General features: G+C 45.3%; 2 protein-coding genes across 13 annotated transcripts in view; both read right to left on the reverse strand.

Annotated features, from left to right (window-relative positions):
- Positions 1 to 3,612: 3,612 nt before the first annotated feature.
- Positions 3,613 to 12,213, reverse strand: LOC129817834 (uncharacterized). Of its 10 annotated transcripts, none has more exons than XM_055873413.1 (3): positions 10,889 to 12,213; positions 10,589 to 10,849; positions 3,613 to 10,510 (listed from the first exon to the last, which is right to left on the reverse strand). In XM_055873413.1, exons 1-3 carry the CDS (start codon positions 12,206 to 12,208, stop codon positions 9,647 to 9,649), a joined length of 2,445 nt encoding a protein of 814 aa, XP_055729388.1. In that variant the 5' UTR covers positions 12,209 to 12,213; the 3' UTR covers positions 3,613 to 9,646. The 10 variants fall into 10 exon arrangements, with proteins under 10 accessions (XP_055729388.1, XP_055729394.1, XP_055729393.1 ...); XM_055873419.1 differs by having other exon boundaries at positions 3,613 to 10,147; positions 10,304 to 10,510; positions 10,589 to 12,213; XM_055873418.1 differs by having other exon boundaries at positions 3,613 to 10,030; positions 10,148 to 10,510; positions 10,589 to 12,213.
- Positions 12,214 to 12,225: 12 nt separating this feature from the next.
- The window catches only part of map7b (microtubule-associated protein 7b), a 106,814-nt gene continuing 92,544 nt past the window's right edge, over positions 12,226 to 26,495 (reverse strand). For 2 of the 3 annotated variants that reach the window (XM_055873423.1, XM_055873422.1), the window contains 5 exons: positions 14,055 to 14,105; positions 13,936 to 13,969; positions 13,261 to 13,462; positions 12,930 to 13,099; positions 12,227 to 12,774 (listed from right to left, as the gene is read on the reverse strand). In XM_055873423.1, coding sequence (XP_055729398.1) covers positions 12,764 to 12,774; positions 12,930 to 13,099; positions 13,261 to 13,462; positions 13,936 to 13,969; positions 14,055 to 14,105 — 468 coding nt within the window. In that variant the 3' untranslated portion in view covers positions 12,227 to 12,763. Of the gene's footprint in view, positions 12,775 to 12,929; positions 13,100 to 13,260; positions 13,463 to 13,935; positions 13,970 to 14,054; positions 14,106 to 26,495 lie in introns of all 3 variants that reach the window. The other variant, XM_055873421.1, reaches the window with a different exon arrangement.

The following is a 26,495-nucleotide window of genomic DNA, read 5'->3' on the forward strand; positions in this document are numbered from 1 at the left end:
GCCTACGTACCTAGGCCTACGTCCCGAGGACTACGTCCCGAGGCCTACGTCCCGAGGCCTACGTCCCGAGGCCTACGTCCCGAGGCCTACGTCCCGAGGCCTACGTCCCGAGGCCTACGTACCTAGGCCTACGTACCTAGGCCTACGTCCCGAGGTCTACGTCCCGAGGTCTACGTCCCGAGGTCTACGTCCCGAGGTCTACGTCCCGAAACCTACGTCCCGAGGCCTGCGTCCCGAGGCCTGCGTACCGAGGCATGCGTACCGAGGCATGCGTCCCGAGGCATGCGTCCCGAGGCATGCGTCCCGAGGCATGCGTCCCGAGGCATGCGTCCCGAGGCATGCGTCCCGAAACCTACGTCCCGAGGCCTACGTCCCGAGGCCTACGTCCCGAGGCCTACGTCCCGAGGCCTACGTCCCGAGGCCTACGTCCCGAGGCCTACGTCCCGAGGCCTACGTCCTGAGGCCTACGTTGTTATTTAAGGGGGAAACGTTAATTAAACATGTTTTGCACAACTGACTAAAGTTAAGGAAACATTCAATTAAAAGATGAGGGTAAAATGAACGTAAGGTGTTGTATGCAACCAGGCCCTGGCACTCAGACTGTACTTACCCACCATTCAGTAGCAGAATGACGTCTGACTAGTGAATCGTCTAAAAGGTGTGGTTGATTTAAAAAGTGGTCTAATTTAGGCCTTTTGTGTTCCAAATGACAACCTACTCCCTATATAGTCCACTACATGGCACCCTATTCCCTATATAGTGCACTACATGGCACCCTATTCCCTATATAGTGCACTACATCGCACCCCATTCCCTAAATAGTGCACTACATGGCACCCTATATAGTGCACTATATGGCACCCTCCTCCCTATATAGTACACTAGTGCATGCAGGACATACAGTTGGGTCCATTTGGAACATCCCCGTCTGCCTGTAGGTCCGACTTAGACCCATTGTCTCTCTCAAGTCCTTATCCTCTCCCAGAGTGCATCAGAGGAACACCTTATCCTCTCCCAGAGTGCATCAGAGGGACACCTAATCCTCTCCCAGAGTGCAGAGGAACACCTTATCCTCTCCCAGAGTGCATCAGAGGAACACCTTATCCTCTCCCAGAGTGCATCAGAGGAACACCTTATCCTCTCCCAGAGTGCATCAGAGGGACACCTTATCCTCTCCCAGAGTGCATCAGAGGGACACCTTATCCTCTCCCAGAGTGCATCAGAGGGACACCTTATCCTCTCCCAGAGTGCATCAGAGGAAGACCTTATCCTCTCCCAGAGTGCATCAGAGGGACACCTTATCCTCTCCCAGAGTGCATCAGAGGGACACCTTATCCTCTCCCAGGGTGCATCAGAGGAACACCTTATCCTCTCCCAGAGTGCATCAGAGGAACACCTTATCCTCTCCCAGAGTGCATCAGAGGAACACCTTATCCTCTCCCAGAGTGCATCAGAGGAACACCTTATCCTCTCCCAGAGTGCATCAGAGGAACACCTTATCCTCTCCCAGAGTGCATCAGAGGAACACCTTATCCTCTCCCAGAGTGCATCAGAGGAACACCTTATCCTCTCCCAGAGTGCATCAGAGGAACACCTTATCCTCTCCCAGAGTGCATCAGAGGAACACCTTATCCTCTCCCAGAGTGCATCAGAGGAACACCTTATCCTCTCCCAGAGTGCATCAGAGGGACACCTTATCCTCTCCCAGAGTGCATCAGAGGAACCCCTTATCCTCTCCCAGAGTGCATCAGAGGAACACCTTATCCTCTCCCAGAGTGCATCAGAGGAACACCTTATCCTCTCCCAGAGTGCATCAGAGGAACCCCTTATCCTCTCCCAGAGTGCATCAGAGGAACACCTTACCCTCTCCCAGAGTGCATCAGAGGAACACCTTATCCTCTCCCAGAGTGCATCAGAGGAACACCTTATCCTCTCCCAGAGTGCATCAGAGGAACACCTTATCCTCTCCCAGAGTGCATCAGAGGAACACCTTATCCTCTCCCAGAGTGCATCAGAGGAACACCTTATCCTCTCCCAGAGTGCATCAGAGGAACACCTTATCCTCTCCCAGAGTGCATCAGAGGAACACCTTATCCTCTCCCAGAGTGCATCAGAGGAACACCTTATCCTCTCCCAGAGTGCATCAGAGGAACACCTTATCCTCTCCCAGAGTGCATCAGAGGGACACCTTATCCTCTCCCAGAGTGCATCAGAGGAACCCCTTATCCTCTCCCAGAGTGCATCAGAGGAACACCTTATCCTCTCCCAGAGTGCATCAGAGGAACACCTTATCCTCTCCCAGAGTGCATCAGAGGAACCCCTTATCCTCTCCCAGAGTGCATCAGAGGAACACCTTACCCTCTCCCAGAGTGCATCAGAGGGACACTTCACCCGTCATTAATACCACAACTCCTATGAAGATGATCACACTGAGGAGCTCTGGCCCAAATCAAGAGGTCTGTGCTGCTTCTCACCACCCAGGCTATATAACCACACACACACACACCAAAGCAAATGTATCCATTTATTTCATCCACTTCCAGACTGTACCGGTAGACGGGGCTGTAACACGGTAGACGGGGCTGTAACACGGTAGACGGGGCTGTAACACGGTAGACGGGGCTGTAACACGGTAGCGGGGATGTAACACGGTAGACGGGGTTGTAACACGGTAGAATGTGCTGTAACACGATAGACGGGGCTGTAACACGGTAGACGGGGCTGTAACACGGTAGACGGGGCTGTAACACGGTAGACGGGGCTGTAACACGGTAGACGGGGCTGTAACACGGTAGACGGGGCTGTAACACAATAGATTGGGCTGTTGCAGGCTGTGGTATATTCAGCCCTCCGCTGGTCAGATGTGTATTAACAATATGAAAAAAAAATATAAAATATGCTTCTCACCACCCAGGCTATATAACCACACACACACACACCAAAGCAAATGTATCCATTTATTTCATCCACTTCCAGACTGTACCGGTAGACGGGGCTGTAACACGGTAGACGGGGCTGTAACACGGTAGACGGGGCTGTAACACGGTAGACGGGGCTGTAACACGGTAGCGGGGATGTAACACGGTAGACGGGGATGTAACACAGTAGACGGGGTTGTAACACGGTAGACGGGGTTGTAACACGGTAGAATGTGCTGTAACACGATAGACGGGGCTGTAACACGGTAGACGGGGCTGTAACACGGTAGACGGGGCTGTAACACGGTAGACGGGGCTGTAACACGGTAGCGGGGATGTAACACGGTAGACGGGGCTGTAACACGGTAGACGGGGCTGTAACACGGTAGACGGGGCTGTAACACGGTAGACGGGGATGTAACACGGTAGACGGGGATGTAACACGGTAGACGGGGTTGTAACACGGTAGACGGGGTTGTAACACGGTAGAATGTGCTGTAACACGATAGACGGGGCTGTAACACGGTAGACGGGGCTGTAACACGGTAGACGGGGCTGTAACACGGTAGACGGGGCTGTAACACGGTAGACGGGGCTGTAACACAATAGATTGGGCTGTTGCAGGCTGTGGTATATTCTGCCCTCTGCTGGTCAGATGTGTATTAACAATATGAAAAACACTCAGAAACTCATCCTCCAGACAAAATGTGTTTTATTGACATGCTATACAGACGGAACAGTTGGGAAACGACTTGACAGAGGCTCTGACAAGCCGTTACTATGAAGCCAGACAGGAGCACAGAGTCAGAAGAACCCTAGAACCATTAGAGTTCTATTATAGAACCCACCCTATGGTTCAGAACCATTAGAGTTCTATTATAGAACCCACCCTATGGTTCAGAACCATTAGTTCTATTATAGAACCCACACTATGGTTCAGAACCATTAGAGTTCTATTATAGAACCCAACCCTATGGTTCAGAACCATTAGAGTTCTATTATAGAACCCACCCTATGGTTCAGAACCATTAGAGTTATATTATAGAACCCACCCTATGGTTCAGAACCATTAGAGTTCTATTATAGAACCCACCCTATGGTTCAGAACCATTAGAGTTCTATTATAGAACCCAACCCTATGGTTCAGAACCATTAGAGTTCTATTATAGAACCCACCCTATGGTTCAGAACCATTAGAGTTCTATTATAGAACCCACACTATGGTTCAGAACCATTAGAGTTCTATTATAGAACCCACCCTATGGTTCAGAACCATTAGAGTTCTATTATAGAACCCACCCTATGGTTCAGAACCATTAGAGTTCTATTATAGAACCCACCCTATGGTTCAGAACGATTAGAGTTCTATTATAGAACCCAACCCTATGGTTCAGAACCATTAGAGTTCTATTATAGAACCCACCCTATGGTTCAGAACCATTAGAGTTCTATTATAGAACCCACCCTATGGTTCAGAACCATTAGAGTTCTATTATAGAACCCAACCCTATGGTTCGGAACCATTAGAGTTCTATTATAGAACCCACCCTATGGTTCAGAACCATTAGAGTTCTATTATAGGACCCACACTATGCTTCAGAACCATTAGAGTTCTATTATAGAACCCACCCTATGGTTCTGAACCATTAGAGTTCTATTATAGAACCCAACCCTATGGTTCAGAACGATTAGAGTTCTATTCTAGAACCCAACCCTATGGTTCAGAACCATTAGAGTTCTATTATAGAACCCACCCTATGGTTCAGAACCATTAGAGTTCTATTATAGAACCCAACCCTATGGTTCAGAACCAATAAGAGTCCTGGTATACAACCCACTCTGTTTTCAGCCGTCTCCGTCTCAAGGAGGGACCGTTTATTTGTGGTCAGTCTCAGTAAAATATATACATAATATAGTATTTATATGTTCTTCATGTAGTTACCCCCTTCAAACCTTCATTTCAAAGAGATGTAGGCCGCATCCCAAAATGTGCACTATGTAGTGGCTAGGGTGCCATTTGGGTAGTAATGCCTACGTGCTTTTAAAAAGATCATAGAACAGAAAAGGTCAATAAAGTCCCAACCGTGTCATGACTGCCCCACTAAGCTGCCCAGGATAGGACGGCATGCCGGCCATGGAACATCTAGTCACAGACGATCTAAGATCATACCATATCTACGTTTTATGGTTCTGTGACAGTTCAGAGGGTTCTAACAGAACATGGAACCATCAGTGCTAAGCTAACAGTTCAGAGGGTTCTAACAGAACATGGAACCATCAGTGCTAAGCTAACAGTTCAAAGGGTTCTAACAGAACATGGAACCATCAGTGCTAAGCTAACAGTTCAGAGGGTTCTAACAGAACATCTAACCATCAGTGCTAAGCTAACAGTTCAGAGGATTCTAACAGAACATGGAACCATCAGTGCTAAGCTAACAGTTCAGAGGGTTCTAACAGAACATGGAACCATTAGTGCTAAGCTAACAGTTCAGAGGATTCTAACAGAACATGGAACCATCAGTGCTAAGCTAACAGTTCAGAGGGTTCTAACAGAACATGGAACCATCAGTGCTAAGCTAACAGTTCAGAGGGTTCTAACAGAACATGGAACCATTAGTGCTAAGCTAACAGTTCAGAGGGTTCTAACAGAACATGGAACCATTAGTGCTAAGCTAACAGTTCAGAGGGTTTTAACAGAACATGGAACCATTAGTGCTAAGCTAACAGTTCAGAGGGTTCTAACAGAACATGGAACCATCAGTGCTAAACTAAGAAAACCGAGCGCTGAAGAGCAGCAACATGTGGGAATGAGTTTACAATGTGTTGACTGTTGACGGTCTTTGGAATGAGTTTACAATGGGTTGACGGTCTTGGGAATGAGTTTACAATGTGTTGACGGTCTTGGGAATGAGTTTACAATGTGTTGACGGTCTTTGGAATGAGTTTACAATGTGTTGACGGTCTTTGGAATGAGTTTACAATGTGTTGACGGTCTATGGAATGAGTTTACAATGTGTTGACGGTCTTTGGAATGAGTTTACAATGTGTTGACGGTCTATGGAATGAGTTTACAATGTGTTGACGGTCTTTGGAATGAGTTTACAATGTGTTGACGGTCTTTGGAATGAGTTTACAATGTGTTTACGGTCTTGGGAATGAGTTTACAATGTGTTTACGGTCTTGGGAATGAGTTTACAATGTGTTTACGGTCTTGGGAATGAGTTTACAATGTGTTTACGGTCTTGGGAATGAGTTTACAATGTGTTGACGGTCTTTGGAATGAGTTTACAATGTGTTGACGGTCTTTGGAATGAGTTTACAATGTGTTTACGGTCTTGGGAATGAGTTTACAATGTGTTTACGGTCTTGGGAATGAGTTTACAATGTGTTTACGGTCTTGGGAATGAGTTTACAATGTGTTTACGGTCTTGGGAATGAGTTTACAATGTGTTTACGGTCTTTGGAATGAGTTTACAATGTGTTGACGGTCTTTGGAATGAGTTTACTATTCGCAGACTGTGTTTACGGTCTTTGAGATCAACTACGTTGCAGTCAGACTTCACAGCATGACTGATTTATACATCTCCTAGCATATCAAATAACTATGTATTCAAGTTATTTCCAACTATTATTTGATCAAGATGAGTGATTCTGTGCCTCGCCTTGCTCAAACTAATTCCCTCAAACACTACTGACATGTTGGCAATGCATTTCTGTTCTGCTTGTAATTAGTTTACCGTGTGTTTACCATAGAATTCACCGGAACATCTTTGAATGTATCTCTCTATGGTGTAGACTCTCTGACAGTCTCTGAACTGCTCTCTCTCTCTCTCTCTGTGTGATCTGATAAGGCAAAGGAACGTCATAAATAGCAGCAGCATCAACTTCTTCATTTAATAAACCCTTGAAAGTGATCATACGACGATTCAAATCTATCGGATAAGGTTCTTTTAGAATTCATAGAAATGTCAGGGGTCAATGATAGTTCAATATTCAATACTGTTCAATCTGGTGGCTGTGTGGCCGAAACAACAACCAGCCCTTCCTTCACTACAGAGTCATCTAGAGGGGAGGGAGATGTCTGTTACAGGAGGTACCCACCCTTTCCTTCACTACAGAGTCATCTAGAGGGGAGGGAGATGTCTGTTACAGGAGGGACCCACCCTTTCCTTCACTACAGAGACATCTAGAGGAGAGGGAGATGTCTGTTACAGGAGGTACCCACCCTTTCCTTCACTACAGAGTCATCTAGAGGAGAGGGAGATGTCTGTTACAGGAGGTACCCACCCTTTCCTTCACTACAGAGTCATCTAGAGGAGAGGGAGATGTCTGTTACAGGAGGTACCCACCCTTTCCTTCACTACAGAGTCATCTAGAGGAGAGGGAGATGTCTGTTACAGGAGGTACCCACCCTTTCCTTCACTACAGAGTCATCTAGAGGAGAGGGAGATGTCTGTTACAGGAGGTACCCACCCTTTCCTTCACTACAGAGTCATCTAGAGGAGAGGGAGATGTCTGTTACAGGAGGTACCCACCCTTTCCTTCACTACAGAGACATCTAGAGGAGAGGGAGATGTCTGTTACAGGAGGTACCCACCCTTTCCTTCACTACAGAGTCATCTAGAGGAGAGGGAGATGTCTGTTACAGGAGGTACCCACCCTTTCCTTCACTACAGAGTCATCTAGAGGAGAGGGAGATGTCTGTTACAGGAGGTACCCACCCTTTCCTTCACTACAGAGTCATCTAGAGGAGAGGGAGATGTCTGTTACAGGAGGTACCCACCCTTTCCTTCACTACAGAGACATCTAGAGGAGAGGGAGATGTCTGTTACAGGAGGTACCCACCCCTTCCTTCACTACAGAGTCATCTAGAGAGGGAGATGTCTGTTACAGGAGGTACCCACCCTTTCCTTCACTACAGAGTCATCTAGAGGAGAGGAAGATGTCTGTTACAGGAGGTACCCACCCTTTCCTTCACTACAGAGACATCTAGAGAGGGAGATGTCTGTTACAGGAGGTACCCACCCTTTCCTTCACTACAGAGTCATCTAGAGGAGAGGAAGATGTCTGTTACAGGAGGTACCCACCCTTTCCTTCACTACAGAGTCATCTAGAGGAGAGGAAGATGTCTGTTACAGGAGGTACCCACCCTTTCCTTCACTACAGAGACATCTAGAGAGGGAGATGTCTGTTACAGGAGGTACCCATCCCTTCCTTCACTACAGAGTCATCTAGAGGAGAGGGAGATGTCTGTTACAGGAGGTACCCACCCTTTCCTTCACTACAGAGTCATCTAGAGGAGAGGAAGATGTCTGTTACAGGAGGTACCCACCCTTTCCTTCACTACAGAGACATCTAGAGGAGAGGAAGATGTCTGTTACAGGAGGTACCCACCCTTTCCTTCACTACAGAGTCATCTAGAGAGGGAGATGTCTGTTACAGGAGGTACCCACCCTTTCCTTCACTACAGAGTCATCTAGAGGAGAGGAAGATGTCTGTTACAGGAGGTACCCACCCTTTCCTTCACTACAGAGTCATCTAGAGAGGGAGATGTCTGTTACAGGAGGTACCCACCCTTTCCTTCACTACAGAGTCATCTAGAGAGGGAGATGTCTGTTACAGGAGGTACCCACCCTTTCCTTCACTACAGAGTCATCTAGAGAGGGAGATGTCTGTTACAGGAGGTACCCACCCTTTCCTTCACTACAGAGTCATCTAGAGGAGAGGAAGATGTCTGTTACAGGAGGTACCCACCCTTTCCTTCACTACAGAGACATCTAGAGGAGAGGGAGATGTCTGTTACAGGAGGTACCCACCCTTTCCTTCACTACAGAGTCATCTAGAGGAGAGGGAGATGTCTGTTACAGGAGGTACCCACCCTTTCCTTCACTACAGAGTCATCTAGAGGAGAGGGAGATGTCTGTTACAGGAGGTACCCACCCTTTCCTTCACTACAGAGTCATCTAGAGAGGGAGATGTCTGTTACAGGAGGTACCCATCCCTTCCTTCACTACAGAGTCATCTAGAGGAGAGGAAGATGTCTGTTACAGGAGGTACCCACCCCTTCCTGCTGACTGGCTGAAGGGGTTATCAACAGGGTGCAGCTTTGAGAGAGGAGCCAATCAAATCACTGACACGATGTGACATTGGCGGGATCTTTGGGGTCGGAGGTCAATCAATTAATCACTCAATCTGATCGTCATAGAAACAATAGCAAAAACAGAAAGGAAATGTTTTTAAGCTCTACAGAAGAAACACAAGAGTGAGAAAAATCCCATTTCATCTTCACAGCAATAAGTATGAAACTAAACATGAATCAGTAGTGTACACTATTCTTCACAGCAATAAGTATGAAACTAAACATGAATCAGTAGTGTACACTATTCTTTACAGCAATAAGTATGAAACTAAAACATGAATCAGTAGTGTACACTATTCTTCACAGCAATAAGTATGAAACAAAACATGAATCAGTAGTGTACACTATTCTTTACAGCAATAAGTATGAAACTAAAACATGAATCAGTAGTGTACACTATTCTTTACAGCAATAAGTATGAAACTAAACATGAATCAGTAGTGTACACTATTCTTTACAGCAATAAGTATGAAACTAAACATGAATCAGTAGTGTACACTATTCTTTACAGCAATAAGTATGAAACTAAAACATGAATCAGTAGTGTACACTATTCTTTACAGCAATAAGTATGAAACTAAAACATGAATCAGTAGTGTACACTATTCTTTACAGCAATAGGTATCAAATTTACCTCCTCACCTTCCACCCCTGTAGAAACCTCTAGGTTTACCTCCTCACCTTCCACCCCTGTAGAAACCTCTAGGTTTACCTCCTCACCTTCCACCCCTGTAGAAACCTCTAGATTTACCTCCTCACCATCCACCCCCGTAGAAACCTCTAGGTTTACCTCCTCACCTTCCACCCCTGTAGAAACCTCTAGGTTTACCTCCTCACCTTCCACCCCTGTAGAAACCTCTAGGTTTACCTCCTCACCTTCCACCCCTGTAGAAACCTCTAGGTTTACCTCCTCACCTTCCACCCCTGTAGAAACCTCTAGGTTTACCTCCTCACCTTCCACCCCCGTAGAAACCTCTAGGTTTACCTCCTCACCATCCACCCCTGTAGAAACCTCTAGGTTTACCTCCTCACCTTCCACCCCCGTAGAAACCTCTAGGTTTACCTCCTCACCTTCCACCCCTGTAGAAACCTCTAGGTTTACCTCCTCACCATCCACCCCCGTAGAAACCTCTAGGTTTACCTCCTCACCTTCCACCCCCGTAGAAACCTCTAGGTTTACCTCCTCACCTTCCACCCCCGTAGAAACCTCTAGGTTTACCTCCTCACCTTCCACCCCCGTAGAAACCTCTAGGTTTACCTCCTCACCTTCCACCCCTGTAGAAACCTCTAGGTTTACCTCCTCACCTTCCACCCCCGTAGAAACCTCTAGGTTTACCTCCTCACCATCCACCCCCGTAGAAACCTCTAGGTTTACCTCCTCACCTTCCACCCCCGTAGAAACCTCTAGGTTTACCTCCTCACCATCCACCCCTGTAGAAACCTCTAGGTTTACCTCCTCACCTTCCACCCCCGTAGAAACCTCTACGTTTACCTCCTCACCATCCACCCCCGTAGAAACCTCTACGTTTACCTCCTCACCTTCCACCCCTGTAGAAACCTCTAGGTTTACCTCCTCACCTTCCACCCCTGTAGAAACCTCTAGGTTTACCTCCTCACCTTCCACCCCCGTAGAAACCTCTAGGTTTACCTCCTCACCTTCCACCCCTGTAGAAACCTCTAGGTTTACCTCCTCACCTTCCACCCCTGTAGAAACCTCTAGGTTTACCTCCTCACCATCCACCCCCGTAGAAACCTCTAGGTTTACCTCCTCACCTTCCACCCCTGTAGAAACCTCTAGGTTTACCTCCTCACCTTCCACCCCCGTAGAAACCTCTAGGTTTACCTCCTCACCTTCCACCCCTGTAGAAACCTCTAGGTTTACCTCCTCACCTTCCACCCCCGTAGAAACCTCTACGTTTACCTCCTCACCTTCCACCCCTGTAGAAACCTCTAGGTTTACCTCCTCACCTTCCACCCCTGTAGAAACCTCTAGGTTTACCTCCTCACCTTCCACCCCTGTAGAAACCTCAAGGTTTACCTCCTCACCATCCACCCCCGTAGAAACCTCTAGGTTTACCTCCTCACCTTCCACCCCTGTAGAAACCTCTAGGTTTACCTCCTCACCTTCCACCCCCGTAGAAACCTCTAGGTTTACCTCCTCACCTTCCACCCCCGTAGAAACCTCTAGGTTTACCTCCTCACCATCCACCCCCGTAGAAACCTCTAGGTTTACCTCCTCACCTTCCACCCCTGTAGAAACCTCTAGGTTTACCTCCTCACCTTCCACCCCTGTAGAAACCTCTAGGTTTACCTCCTCACCTTCCACCCCCGTAGAAACCTCTAGGTTTACCTCCTCACCTTCCACCCCCGTAGAAACCTCTACGTTTACCTCCTCACCTTCCACCCCTGTAGAAACCTCTAGGTTTACCTCCTCACCTTCCACCCCTGTAGAAACCTCTAGGTTTACCTCCTCACCTTCCACCCCTGTAGAAACCTCTAGGTTTACCTCCTCACCATCCACCCCCGTAGAAACCTCTAGGTTTACCTCCTCACCTTCCACCCCTGTAGAAACCTCTAGGTTTACCTCCTCACCTTCCACCCCCGTAGAAACCTCTAGGTTTACCTCCTCACCTTCCACCCCTGTAGAAACCTCTAGGTTTACCTCCTCACCTTCCACCCCCATAGAAACCTCTACGTTTACCTCCTCACCTTCCACCCCTGTAGAAACCTCTAGGTTTACCTCCTCACCTTCCACCCCTGTAGAAACCTCTAGGTTTACCTCCTCACCTTCCACCCCTGTAGAAACCTCTAGGTTTACCTCCTCACCATCCACCCCCGTAGAAACCTCTAGGTTTACCTCCTCACCTTCCACCCCTGTAGAAACCTCTAGGTTTACCTCCTCACCTTCCACCCCCGTAGAAACCTCTAGGTTTACCTCCTCACCTTCCACCCCCGTAGAAACCTCTAGGTTTACCTCCTCACCATCCACCCCCGTAGAAACCTCTAGGTTTACCTCCTCACCTTCCACCCCTGTAGAAACCTCTAGGTTTACCTCCTCACCTTCCACCCCTGTAGAAACCTCTAGGTTTACCTCCTCACCTTCCACCCCCGTAGAAACCTCTAGGTTTACCTCCTCACCTTCCACCCCCATAGAAACCTCTACGTTTACCTCCTCACCTTCCACCCCTGTAGAAACCTCTAGGTTTACCTCCTCACCATCCACCCCCACCTACCCCATGACAGTCACAATGTTAGGACCCACCCACACATTCATTTAGGTGAGACTCAATAGGAGGAGAACAGATTCTCGCCAGGCTAGAAGATGCTGTGAGAAGTCTTGAGAAGGAGGGCAGCATTGAGTTGGGAACAGATTCTCTCCAGGCCAGAAGATGCTGTGAGAAGTCTTGAGAAGGAGGGCAGCATTGAGCTGGGAACAGATTCTCTCCAGGCTAGAAGATGCTGTGAGAAGTCTTGAGAAGGAGGGCAGCATTGAGTTGGGAACAGGCCAGAAGATGCTGTGAGAAGTCTTTGGAGGAGGGCAGCGTTGGAAGGCGATTCTGGAAGAGTGACACACTGTTACTGTGGTAACACGGGGAGAAACCAGGACACCAGGAGGCCCTGTCCATGGCTCTACCTCTCCTCCTTCATCCACTATCACTCCTTTTACACCTTCATCTCTCTCTCACCATCTCCTGTTTTCCAGCCATCAGACAACATCTGTAAGCCAAGGAGAAGACCATCAGTATTAAACTGATGTTTGAAAATCTAATTCCATTACAAAGTGTAGATGGAAATAGTGAAGAGTAAAATGTTTATGGCAATGTGAATATGATATACACGCTGAAGAGAGGAAGATGATGATGTCTATAGACCTGCTGTGTGTTGTGTTGGAGGGTCATCTACTCCTTCACTCAGCGGCTTTACGATCCCGTTCTCCTGGAACGCAATGACAGGTACATGCTTCTCCTCCTCCTCTTCTTCACCAGGAGGAAGTCTGGAGTCAGCAGGGAGAACAATCACCTCTTCAAACAACCCGTTCTCCCTGAGAGAGAGAGCGCGAGAGAGAGAGCGTGCGAGAGCGCGAGCAATAGAGCGAGAGAGAGAGAGCGAGAGAGAAAGAGACACAGGAATATCCTTTATTAGATGTTCTAGTTGCAGTGTATTATTACTAGTAGTATGTCCCACCTCTCTCTGTAGTCCTACCTCTCGTCAACAGGTGGCAGCAGTGCTGTGCTGGGGTCAGTGTTGAGGCTGGGGTCAGTGTTGAGGCTGGGGTCAGTGTTGAGGCTGGGGTCAGTGTTGAGGCTGGGGTCAGTGTTGAGGCTGGAGGCTCCATGGCCGTTGTGGTCGCTGTGCTCGGCCCCTGACATGCTCACTGAGGGGCCCGGAGAATCACAGTTCGACGCTGGAGAAAAAACACACGCAACCAATCACAAACACCAAGAACGACAACCAATCACAAACACCAAGAACGACAACCAATCAAACACCAAGAACGACAACCAATCACAAACACCAAGAACGACAACCAATCACAAAAACCAAGAACGACAACCAATCACAAAAACCAAGAACGACAACCAATCACAAACACCAAGAACGACAACCAATCACAAAAACCAAGAACGACAACCAATCACAAAAACCAAGAACGACAACCAATCACAAAAACCAAGAACGACAACCAATCACAAAAACCAAGAACGACAACCAATCACAAACACCAAGAACGACAACCAATCACAAAAACCAAGAACGACAACCAATCACAAACACACAGAGATACTCATTATAAGAAGAACAGTGACTATGGGACTGAACCTATATGATGGCATTATAAGAATTGACCACTGAGAGGACAGATATGTAGGGAGTTACCTGATTCGTCTACGTTCTTTTGAGGAGTGGTTTTCTAGAGAGAGGAGCGAGAGGGAGATCATTTGAATCCTTGTAAAACACATATCCTATCCAGTGATATAGTAGTAGCGGTTCCTTACCTTCTCCACTGGGTCTGAGCGCCGGGTCCTCTTCATGATCTCCTCCAGCCGCTGGGAGATGAGAGGTAGGAGAGAAATGACACTCAACACATCAGAATGAACAGCTTTGGGTGGAATCGTAAACACAGGGTACCTTCATTTGGAAGTGAACACAGGGTACCTTCATTTGGAAGTGAACACAGGGTACCTTCATTTGGAAGTGAACACAGGGTACCTTCATTTGGAAGTGAACACTGTTCCTGTATAACACACTGTTCCTGTATAACACACTGTTCCTGTATAACACACTGTTCCTGTATAACACACTGTTCCTGTATAACACACTGTTCCTGTATAACACACTGTTCCTGTATAACACACTGTTCCTGTATAACACACTGTTCCTGTATAACACACTGTTCCTGTATAACACACTGTTCCTGTATAAAACATGGTGGTTAATCCTCCATCTGGAGAGCTAGGCTACTGGGTGCAGGGTTTTGAGTCAGCCCTGTTCAAACACACCCGAGGCATCTCCAGGAAGGGGACTGCTAGATGCTGTAGCCTATTTCATGACCCTGCAACCAAAACATGGTATAAACCAGTGTCCCCATTCAGTCAACATGGTATTACATACATGTCTGTACTTCTGGCTGCATGGGAGGCATGTGTCAAATACGTTCCTATAAAAAAATCTCTCTCTACGGTTGTCGGAAAGACAGCTTTTAAACGGTGCCAAATGTATTTCTTAAATCACAATATTGATCGATCAAAAAAAAAGCGATTTACAAACGGAGTAAACGTGGTTTAAAAACGCACCCGTTCCTGAGTGCGTGTCGGCCATTCGTTAGGTGGCAGCACCGAGCCTTTATTAGGATTCAATGAATGGCACCATATGGTTTCCCCAAACAGCATCAAGCTGTCTGTTCAAAGTCATATTTGTTTTCTTTAGGACATGACATTTATCCATGCTAATAATAGCTGGCTAAATAATTAACTATTGAGCTAACTAGCCAAGCTACAAGCTGTTTTGAATTGGCGATGTCCTTATTACTGTTGTGGTTGTCTATCAAAGTGAATAAGCCATATTGCTGTCTCTCCTCTGGCAACCGGCCGACTCAGACCGGCACACGACGAGCACAGCGAGGTGGACATGTAGTTACTCTAGCATCATGAAGGTCTAGATACCGTAGCTCTATAGCATCATGAAGGTCTAGATACCGCAGCTCTATAGCATCATGAAGGTGTAGATACCGTAGCTCTATAGCATCATGAAGGTCTAGATACCGTAGCTCTATAGCATCATGAAGGTGTAGATACCGTAGCTCTATAGCATCATGAAGGTCTAGATACCGTAGCTCTATAGCATCATGAAGGTGTAGATACCGTAGCTCTATAGCATCATGAAGGTGTAGATACCGTAGCTCTATAGCATCATGAAGGTCTAGATACCGTAGCTCTATAGCATCATGAAGGTGTAGATACCGTAGCTCTATAGCATCATGGTGTAGATACCGTAGCTCTATAGCATCATGAAGGTGTAGATACCGTAGCTCTATAGCATCATGGTGGTCTAGATACCGTAGCTCTATAGCATCATGAAGGTCTAGATTACCGTAGCTCTATAGCATCATGAAGGTCTAGATACCGTAGCTCTATAGCATCATGAAGGTCTAGATACCGTAGCTCTATAGCATCATGAAGGTCTAGATACCGTAGCTCTATAGCATCATGAAGGTCTAGATACCGTAGCTCTATAGCATCATGAAGGTCTAGATACCGTAGCTCTATAGCATCATGGTGTAGATACCGTAGCTCTATAGCATCATGAAGGTGTAGATACCGTAGCTCTATAGCATCATGAAGGTCTAGATACCGTAGCTCTATAGCATCATGAAGGTCTAGATACCGTAGCTCTATAGCATCATGAAGGTGTAGATACCGTAGCTCTATAGCATCATGAAGGTGTAGATACCGTAGCTCTATAGCATCATGAAGGTGTAGATACCGTAGCTCTATAGCATCATGAAGGTCTAGATACCGTAGCTCTATAGCATCATGGTGTAGATACCGTAGCTCTATAGCATCATGAAGGTCTAGATACCGTAGCTCTATAGCATCATGAAGGTCTAGATACCGTAGCTCTATAGCATCATGAAGGTCTAGATACCGTAGCTCTATAGCATCATGAAGGTCTAGATACCGTAGCTCTATAGCATCATGAAGGTCTAGATACCGTAGCTCTATAGCATCATGAAGGTGTAGATACCGTAGCTCTATAGCATCATGAAGGTCTAGATACCGTAGCTCTATAGCATCATGAAGGTGTAGATACCGTAGCTCTATAGCATCATGAAGGTCTAGATACCGTAGCTCTATAGCATCATGAAGGTCTAGATACCGTAGCTCTATAGCATCATGAAGGTCTAGATACCGTAGCTCTATAGCATCATGAAGGTCTAGATACCGTAGCTCTATAGCATCATGAAGGTCTAGATACCGTAGCTCTATAGCATCATGAAGGTCTAGATACCGTAGCTCTATAGCATCATGAAGGTCTAGATACCGTAGCTCTATAGCATCATGAAGGTCTAGATACCGTAGCTCTATAGCATCATGAAGGTCTAGATACCGTAGCTCTATAGCATCATGAAGGTCTAGATACCGTAGCTCTATAGCATCATGAAGGTCTAGATACCGTAGCTCTATAGCATCATGAAGGTCTAGATACCGTAGCTCTATAGCATCATGAAGGTCTAGATACCAAAGCTCTATAGCATCATGAAGGTCTAGATACCGTAGCTCTATAGCATCATGGTGTAGATACCGTAGCTCTATAGCATCATGAAGGTGTAGATACCGTAGCTCTATAGCATCATGAAGGTCTAGATACCGTAGCTCTATAGCATCATGAAGGTCTAGATACCGTAGCTCTATAGCATCATGAAGGTGTAGATACCGTAGCTCTATAGCATCATGAAGGTCTAGATACCGTAGGTCTATAGCATCATGAAGGTGTAGATACCGTAGCTCTATAGCATCATGAAGGTCTAGATACCGTAGCTCTATAGCATCATGAAGGTCTAGATACCGTAGCTCTATAGCATCATGGTGTAGATACCGTAGCTCTATAGCATCATGAAGGTGTAGATACCGTAGCTCTATAGCATCATGAAGGTCTAGATACCGTAGCTCTATAGCATCATGAAGGTCTAGATACCGTAGCTCTATAGCATCATGAAGGTCTAGATATTGTAGCTCTATAGCATCATGAAGGTCTAGATATTGTAGCTCTATAGCATCATGAAGGTGTAGATACCGTAGCTCTATAGCATCATGAAGGTGTAGATACCGTAGCTCTATAGCATCATGAAGGTGTAGATACCGTAGCTCTATAGCATCATGAAGGTCTAGATACCGTAGCTCTATAGCTGTAGCATCATGAAGGTGTAGATACCGTAGCTCTATAGCATCATGAAGGTCTAGATACCGTAGCTCTATAGCATCATGAAGGTGTAGATACCGTAGCTCTATAGCATCATGAAGGTCTAGATACCGTAGCTCTATAGCATCATGAAGGTCTAGATACCGTAGCTCTATAGCATCATGAAGGTCTAGATACCGTAGCTCTATAGCATCATGAAGGTCTAGATACCGTAGCTCTATAGCATCATGAAGGTCTAGATACCGTAGCTCTATAGCATCATGAAGGTCTAGATACCGTAGCTCTATAGCATCATGAAGGTCTAGATACCGTAGCTCTATAGCATCATGAAGGTCTAGATACCGTAGCTCTATAGCATCATGAAGGTCTAGATATCGTAGCTCTATAGCATCATGAAGGTCTAGATACCGTAGCTCTATAGCATCATGAAGGTCTAGATACCGTAGCTCTATAGCATCATGAAGGTGTAGATACCGTAGCTCTATAGCATCATGAAGGTATATATACCGTAGCTCTGTAGCATCATGAAGGTGTAGATACCGTAGCTCTGTAGCATCATGAAGGTCTAGATACCGTAGCTCTATAGCATCATGAAGGTCTAGATACCGTAGCTCTATAGCATCATGAAGGTGTAGATACCGTAGCTCTGTAGCATCATTAAGGTCTAGATACCGTAGCTCTGTAGCATCATTAAGGTCTAGATACCGTAGCTCTATAGCATCATGAAGGTCTAGATACCGTAGCTCTATAGCATCATGGTGTAGATACCGTAGCTCTATAGCATCATGAAGGTGTAGATACCGTAGCTCTATAGCATCATGGAGGTGTAGATACCGTAGCTCTATAGCATCATGAAGGTGTAGATACCGTAGCTCTATAGCATCATGAAGGTGTAGATACCGTAGCTCTATAGCATCATGAAGGTGTAGATACCGTAGCTCTATAGCATCATGAAGGTGTAGATACCGTAGCTCTATAGCATCATGAAGGTCTAGATACCGTAGCTCTATAGCATCATGAAGGTGTAGATACCGTAGCTCTATAGCATCATGAAGGTCTAGATACCGTAGCTCTCTAGCATCATGAAGGTGTAGATACCGTAGCTCTATAGCATCATGAAGGTGTAGATACCGTAGCTCTATAGCATCATGAAGGTGTAGATACCGTAGCTCTATAGCATCATGAAGGTCTAGATACCGTAGCTCTATAGCATCATGAAGGTCTAGATACCGTAGCTCTATAGCATCATGAAGGTCTAGATACCGTAGCTCTATAGCTGTAGCATCATGAAGGTGTAGATACCGTAGCTCTATAGCATCATGAAGGTCTAGATACCGTAGCTCTATAGCATCATGAAGGTGTAGATACCGTAGCTCTATAGCTGTAGCATCATGAAGGTCTAGATACCGTAGCTCTATAGCATCATGGTGTAGATACCGTAGCTCTATAGCATCATGAAGGTGTAGATACCGTAGCTCTATAGCATCATGAAGGTCTAGATACCGTAGCTCTATAGCATCATGCAGGTCTAGATACCGTAGCTCTATAGCATCATGAAGGTGTAGATACCGTAGCTCTATAGCTGTAGCATCATGAAGGTGTAGATACCGTAGCTCTATAGCATCATGAAGGTCTAGATACCGTAGCTCTATAGCATCATGAAGGTGTAGATACCGTAGCTCTATAGCATCATGAAGGTCTAGATACCGTAGCTCTATAGCATCATGAAGGTCTAGATACCGTAGCTCTATAGCATCATGAAGGTCTAGATACCGTAGCTCTATAGCATCATGAAGGTCTAGATACCGTAGCTCTATAGCATCATGAAGGTCTAGATACCGTAGCTCTATAGCATCATGAAGGTGTAGATACCGTAGCTCTATAGCATCATGAAGGTCTAGATACCGTAGCTCTATAGCATCATGAAGGTCTAGATACCGTAGCTCTATAGCATCATGAAGTTCTAGATACCGTAGCTCTATAGCATCATGAAGGTCTAGATACCGTAGCTCTATAGCATCATGAAGGTGTAGATACCGTAGCTCTATAGCATCATGAAGTTCTAGATACCGTAGCTCTATAGCATCATGAAGGTCTAGATACCGTAGCTCTATAGCATCATGAAGGTGTAGATACCGTAGCTCTATAGCATCATGAAGGTCTAGATACCGTAGCTCTATAGCATCATGAAGGTCTAGATACCGTAGCTCTATTGCATCATGAAGGTCTAGATACCGTAGCTCTATAGCATCATGAAGGCGTAGATACCGTAGCTCTATAGCATCATGAAGGCGTAGATACCGTAGCTCTGTAGCATCATGAAGGTCTAGATACCGTAGCTCTATAGCATCATGAAGGTCTAGATACCGTAGCTCTATAGCATCATGAAGGTCTAGATACCGTAGCTCTATAGCATCATGAAGGTCTAGATACCGTAGCTCTATAGCATCATGAAGGTGTAGATACCGTAGCTCTATAGCATCATGAAGGTCTAGATACCGTAGCTCTATAGCATCATGAAGGTCTAGATACCGTAGCTCTATAGCATCATGAAGGTCTAGATACCGTAGCTCTATAGCATCATGAAGGTCTAGATACCGTAGATCTATAGCTGTAGCATCATGAAGGTGTAGATACCGTAGCTCTATAGCATCATGAAGGTCTAGATACCGTAGCTCTATAGCATCATGAAGGTGTAGATACCGTAGCTCTATAGCTGTAGCATCATGAAGGTCTAGATACCGTAGCTCTATAGCATCATGAAGGTCTAGATACCGTAGCTCTATAGCTGTAGCATCATGAAGGTGTAGATACCGTAGCTCTATAGCATCATGAAGGTCTAGATACCGTAGCTCTATTGCATCATGAAGGTGTAGATACCGTAGCTCTATAGCTGTAGCATCATGAAGGTCTAGATACCGTAGCTCTATAGCATCATGGTGTAGATACCGTAGCTCTATAGCATCATGAAGGTGTAGATACCGTAGCTCTATAGCATCATGAAGGTCTAGATACCGTAGCTCTATAGCATCATGAAGGTCTAGATACCGTAGCTCTATAGCATCATGAAGGTGTAGATACCGTAGCTCTATAGCATCATGAAGGTGTAGATACCGTAGCTCTATAGCATCATGAAGGTCTAGATACCGTAGCTCTATAGCATCATGAAGGTCTAGATACCGTAGCTCTATAGCATCATGAAGGTGTAGATACCGTAGCTCTATAGCATCATGAAGGTCTAGATACCGTAGCTCTATAGCATCATGAAGGTGTAGATACCGTAGCTCTATAGCATCATGAAGGTCTATATACCGTAGCTCTATAGCATCATGAAGGTCTAGATACCGTAGCTCTATAGCATCATGAAGGTCTAGATACCGTAGCTCTATAGCATCATGAAGGTCTAGATACCGTAGCTCTATAGCATCATGAAGGTGTAGATACCGTAGCTCTATAGCATCATGAAGGTCTAGATACCGTAGCTCTGTAGCATCATGAAGGTCTAGATACCGTAGCTCTGTAGCATCATGAAGTTCTAGATACCGTAGCTCTATAGCATCATGAAGGTCTAGATACCGTAGCTCTATAGCATCATGAAGGTGTAGATACCGTAGCTCTATAGCATCATGAAGGTGTAGATACCGTAGCTCTATAGCATCATGAAGGTCTAGATACCGTAGCTCTATAGCATCATGAAGGTCTAGATACCGTAGCTCTATAGCATCATGAAGGTGTAGATACCGTAGCTCTATAGCATCATGAAGGTCTAGATACCGTAGCTCTATAGCTGTAGCATCATGAAGGTGTAGATACCGTAGCTCTATAGCATCATGAAGGTCTAGATACCGTAGCTCTATAGCATCATGAAGGTGTAGATACCGTAGCTCTATAGCATCATGAAGGTGTAGATACCGTAGCTCTATAGCTGTAGCATCATGAAGGTCTAGATACCGTAGCTCTATAGCATCATGGTGTAGATACCGTAGCTCTATAGCATCATGAAGGTGTAGATACCGTAGCTCTATAGCATCATGAAGGTCTAGATACCGTAGCTCTATAGCATCATGAAGGTCTAGATACCGTAGCTCTATAGCATCATGAAGGTGTAGATACCGTAGCTCTATAGCTGTAGCATCATGAAGGTGTAGATACCGTAGCTCTATAGCATCATGAAGGTCTAGATACCGTAGCTCTATAGCATCATGAAGGTCTAGATACCGTAGCTCTATAGCATCATGAAGGTCTAGATACCGTAGCTCTATAGCATCATGAAGGTGTAGATACCGTAGCTCTATAGCATCATGAAGGTCTAGATACCGTAGCTCTATAGCATCATGAAGGTCTAGATACCGTAGCTCTATAGCATCATGAAGGTGTAGATACCGTAGCTCTATAGCATCATGAAGGTGTAGAAACCGTAGCTCTATAGCATCATGAAGGTCTAGATACCGTAGCTCTATAGCATCATGAAGGTCTAGATACCGTAGCTCTATAGCATCATGAAGTTCTAGATACCGTAGCTCTATAGCATCATGAAGGTCTAGATACCGTAGCTCTATAGCATCATGAAGGTGTAGATACCGTAGCTCTATAGCATCATGAAGGTCTAGATACCGTAGCTCTATAGCATCATGAAGGTCTAGATACCGTAGCTCTATAGCATCATGAAGGTCTAGATACCGTAGCTCTATAGCATCATGGTGTAGATACCGTAGCTCTATAGCATCATGAAGGCGTAGATACCGTAGCTCTGTAGCATCATGAAGGTCTAGATACCGTAGCTCTATAGCATCATGAAGGTCTAGATACCGTAGCTCTATAGCATCATGAAGGTCTAGATACCGTAGCTCTATAGCATCATGAAGGTCTAGATACCGTAGCTCTATAGCATCATGAAGGTGTAGATACCGTAGCTCTATAGCATCATGAAGGTCTAGATACCGTAGCTCTATAGCTGTAGCATCATGAAGGTGTAGATACCGTAGCTCTATAGCATCATGAAGGTCTAGATACCGTAGCTCTATAGCATCATGAAGGTGTAGATACCGTAGCTCTATAGCATCATGAAGGTCTAGATACCGTAGCTCTATAGCATCATGAAGGTGTAGATACCGTAGCTCTATAGCATCATGAAGGTCTAGATACCGTAGCTCTATAGCATCATGAAAGTCTAGATACCGTAGCTCTATAGCATCATGAAGGTGTAGATACCGTAGCTCTATAGCATCATGAAGGTCTAGATACCGTAGCTCTATAGCATCATGGTGTAGATACCGTAGCTCTATAGCATCATGAAGGTGTAGATACCGTAGCTCTATAGCATCATGAAGGTGTAGATACCGTAGCTCTATAGCATCATGAAGGTGTAGATACCGTAGCTCTATAGCATCATGAAGGTGTAGATACCGTAGCTCTATAGCATCATGAAGGTCTAGATACCGTAGCTCTATAGCATCATGAAGGTGTAGATACCGTAGCTCTATAGCATCATGAAGGTCTAGATACCGTAGCTCTATAGCATCATGAAGGTCTAGATACCGTAGCTCTATAGCATCATGAAGGTCTAGATACCGTAGCTCTATAGCATCATGAAGGTCTAGATACCGTAGCTCTATAGCATCATGAAGGCGTAGATACCGTAGCTCTGTAGCATCATGAAGGTCTAGATACCGTAGCTCTATAGCATCATGAAGGTCTAGATACCGTAGCTCTATAGCATCATGAAGGTGTAGATACCGTAGCTCTATAGCATCATGAAGGTGTAGATACCGTAGCTCTATAGCATCATGAAGGTGTAGATACCGTAGCTCTATAGCATCATGAAGGTGTAGATACCGTAGCTCTATAGCATCATGAAGGTCTAGATACCGTAGCTCTATAGCTGTAGCATCATGAAGGTGTAGATACCGTAGCTCTATAGCATCATGAAGGTCTAGATACCGTAGCTCTATAGCATCATGAAGGTGTAGATACCGTAGCTCTATAGCATCATGAAGGTCTAGATACCGTAGCTCTATAGCATCATGAAGGTGTAGATACCGTAGCTCTATAGCATCATGAAGGTCTAGATACCGTAGCTCTATAGCATCATGAAGGTCTAGATACCGTAGCTCTATAGCATCATGAAGGTCTAGATACCGTAGCTCTATAGCATCATGAAGGTCTAGATACCGTAGCTCTATAGCATCATGAAGGTCTAGATACCGTAGCTCTATAGCATCATGAAGGTCTAGATACCGTAGCTCTATAGCATCATGAAGGTCTAGATACCGTAGCTCTATAGCATCATGAAGGTCTAGATACCGTAGCTCTATAGCATCATGAAGGTCTAGATACCGTAGCTCTATAGCATCATGAAGGTCTAGATACCGTAGCTCTATAGCATCATGAAGGTGTAGATACCGTAGCTCTATAGCATCATGAAGGTCTAGATACCGTAGCTCTATAGCATCATGAAGGTCTAGATACCGTAGCTCTATAGCATCATGAAGGTCTAGATACCGTAGCTCTATAGCATCATGAAGGTCTAGATACCGTAGCTCTATAGCATCATGAAGGTCTAGATACCGTAGCTCTATAGCATCATGAAGGTCTAGATACCGTAGCTCTATAGCATCATGAAGGTCTAGATACCGTAGCTCTATAGCATCATGAAGGTCTAGATACCGTAGCTCTATAGCATCATGAAGGTGTAGATACCGTAGCTCTATAGCATCATGAAGGTCTAGATACCGTAGCTCTATAGCATCATGAAGGTCTAGATACCGTAGCTCTATAGCATCATGAAGGTCTAGATACCGTAGCTCTATAGCATCATGAAGGTCTAGATACCGTAGCTCTATAGCATCATGAAGGTCTAGATACCGTAGCTCTATAGCATCATGAAGGTCTAGATACCGTAGCTCTATAGCATCATGAAGGTCTAGATACCGTAGCTCTATAGCATCATGAAGGTGTAGATACCGTAGCTCTATAGCATCATGAAGGTCTAGATACCGTAGCTCTATAGCTGTAGCATCATGAAGGTCTAGATACCGTAGCTCTATAGCATCATGAAGGTCTAGATACCGTAGCTCTATAGCATCATGAAGGTCTAGATACCGTAGCTCTATAGCATCATGAAGGTGTAGATACCGTAGCTCTATAGCATCATGAAGGTCTAGATACCGTAGCTCTATAGCATCATGAAGGTCTAGATACCGTAGCTCTATAGCATCATGAAGGTCTAGATACCGTAGCTCTAGCTGTAGCATCATGAAGGTCTAGATACCGTAGCTCTATAGCATCATGAAGGTCTAGATACCGTAGCTCTATAGCATCATGAAGGTCTAGATACCGTAGCTCTATAGCATCATGAAGGTCTAGATACCGTAGCTCTATAGCATCATGAAGGTCTAGATACCGTAGCTCTATAGCATCATGAAGGTGTAGATACCGTAGCTCTATAGCATCATGAAGGTGTAGATACCGTAGCTCTATAGCATCATGAAGGTCTAGATACCGTAGCTCTATAGCATCATGAAGGTCTAGATACCGTAGCTCTATAGCATCATGAAGGTGTAGATACCGTAGCTCTATAGCATCATGAAGGTGTAGATACCGTAGCTCTATAGCATCATGAAGGTCTAGATACCGTAGCTCTATAGCATCATGAAGGTCTAGATACCGTAGCTCTATAGCATCATGAAGGTCTAGATACCGTAGCTCTATAGCATCATGAAGGTGTAGATACCGTAGCTCTATAGCATCATGAAGGTCTAGATACCGTAGCTCTATAGCATCATGAAGGTGTAGATACCGTAGCTCTATAGCATCATGAAGGTCTAGATACCGTAGCTCTATAGCTGTAGCATCATGAAGGTGTAGATACCGTAGCTCTATAGCATCATGAAGGTCTAGATACCGTAGCTCTATAGCATCATGAAGGTGTAGATACCGTAGCTCTATAGCATCATGAAGGTCTAGATACCGTAGCTCTATAGCATCATGAAGGTGTAGATACCGTAGCTCTATAGCATCATGAAGGTCTAGATACCGTAGCTCTATAGCATCATGAAGGTCTAGATACCGTAGCTCTATAGCATCATGAAGGTGTAGATACCGTAGCTCTATAGCATCATGAAGGTCTAGATACCGTAGCTCTATAGCATCATGAAGGTGTAGATACCGTAGCTCTATAGCATCATGAAGGTGTAGATACCGTAGCTCTATAGCATCATGAAGGTGTAGATACCGTAGCTCTATAGCATCATGAAGGTGTAGATACCGTAGCTCTATAGCATCATGAAGGTGTAGATACCGTAGCTCTATAGCATCATGAAGGTCTAGATACCGTAGCTCTATAGCATCATGAAGGTGTAGATACCGTAGCTCTATAGCATCATGAAGGTCTAGATACCGTAGCTCTATAGCATCATGAAGGTCTAGATACCGTAGCTCTATAGCATCATGAAGGTCTAGATACCGTAGCTCTATAGCATCATGAAGGTCTAGATACCGTAGCTCTATAGCATCATGAAGGTCGTAGATACCGTAGCTCTATAGCATCATGAAGGTCTAGATACCGTAGCTCTATAGCATCATGAAGGTCTAGATACCGTAGCTCTATAGCATCATGAAGGTGTAGATACCGTAGCTCTATAGCATCATGAAGGTCTAGATACCGTAGCTCTATAGCATCATGAAGGTGTAGATACCGTAGCTCTATAGCATCATGAAGGTCTAGATACCGTAGCTCTATAGCATCATGAAGGTGTAGATACCGTAGCTCTATAGCATCATGAAGGTCTAGATACCGTAGCTCTATAGCATCATGAAGGTGTAGATACCGTAGCTCTATAGCATCATGAAGGTCTAGATACCGTAGCTCTATAGCATCATGAAGGTGTAGATACCGTAGCTCTATAGCATCATGAAGGTCTAGATACCGTAGCTCTATAGCATCATGAAGGTCTAGATACCGTAGCTCTATAGCATCATGAAGGTCTAGATACCGTAGCTCTATAGCATCATGAAGG

Source organism: Salvelinus fontinalis, chromosome 20, assembly GCF_029448725.1.
Source record: "Salvelinus fontinalis isolate EN_2023a chromosome 20, ASM2944872v1, whole genome shotgun sequence".
NCBI lineage: Eukaryota > Metazoa > Chordata > Actinopteri > Salmoniformes > Salmonidae > Salvelinus > Salvelinus fontinalis.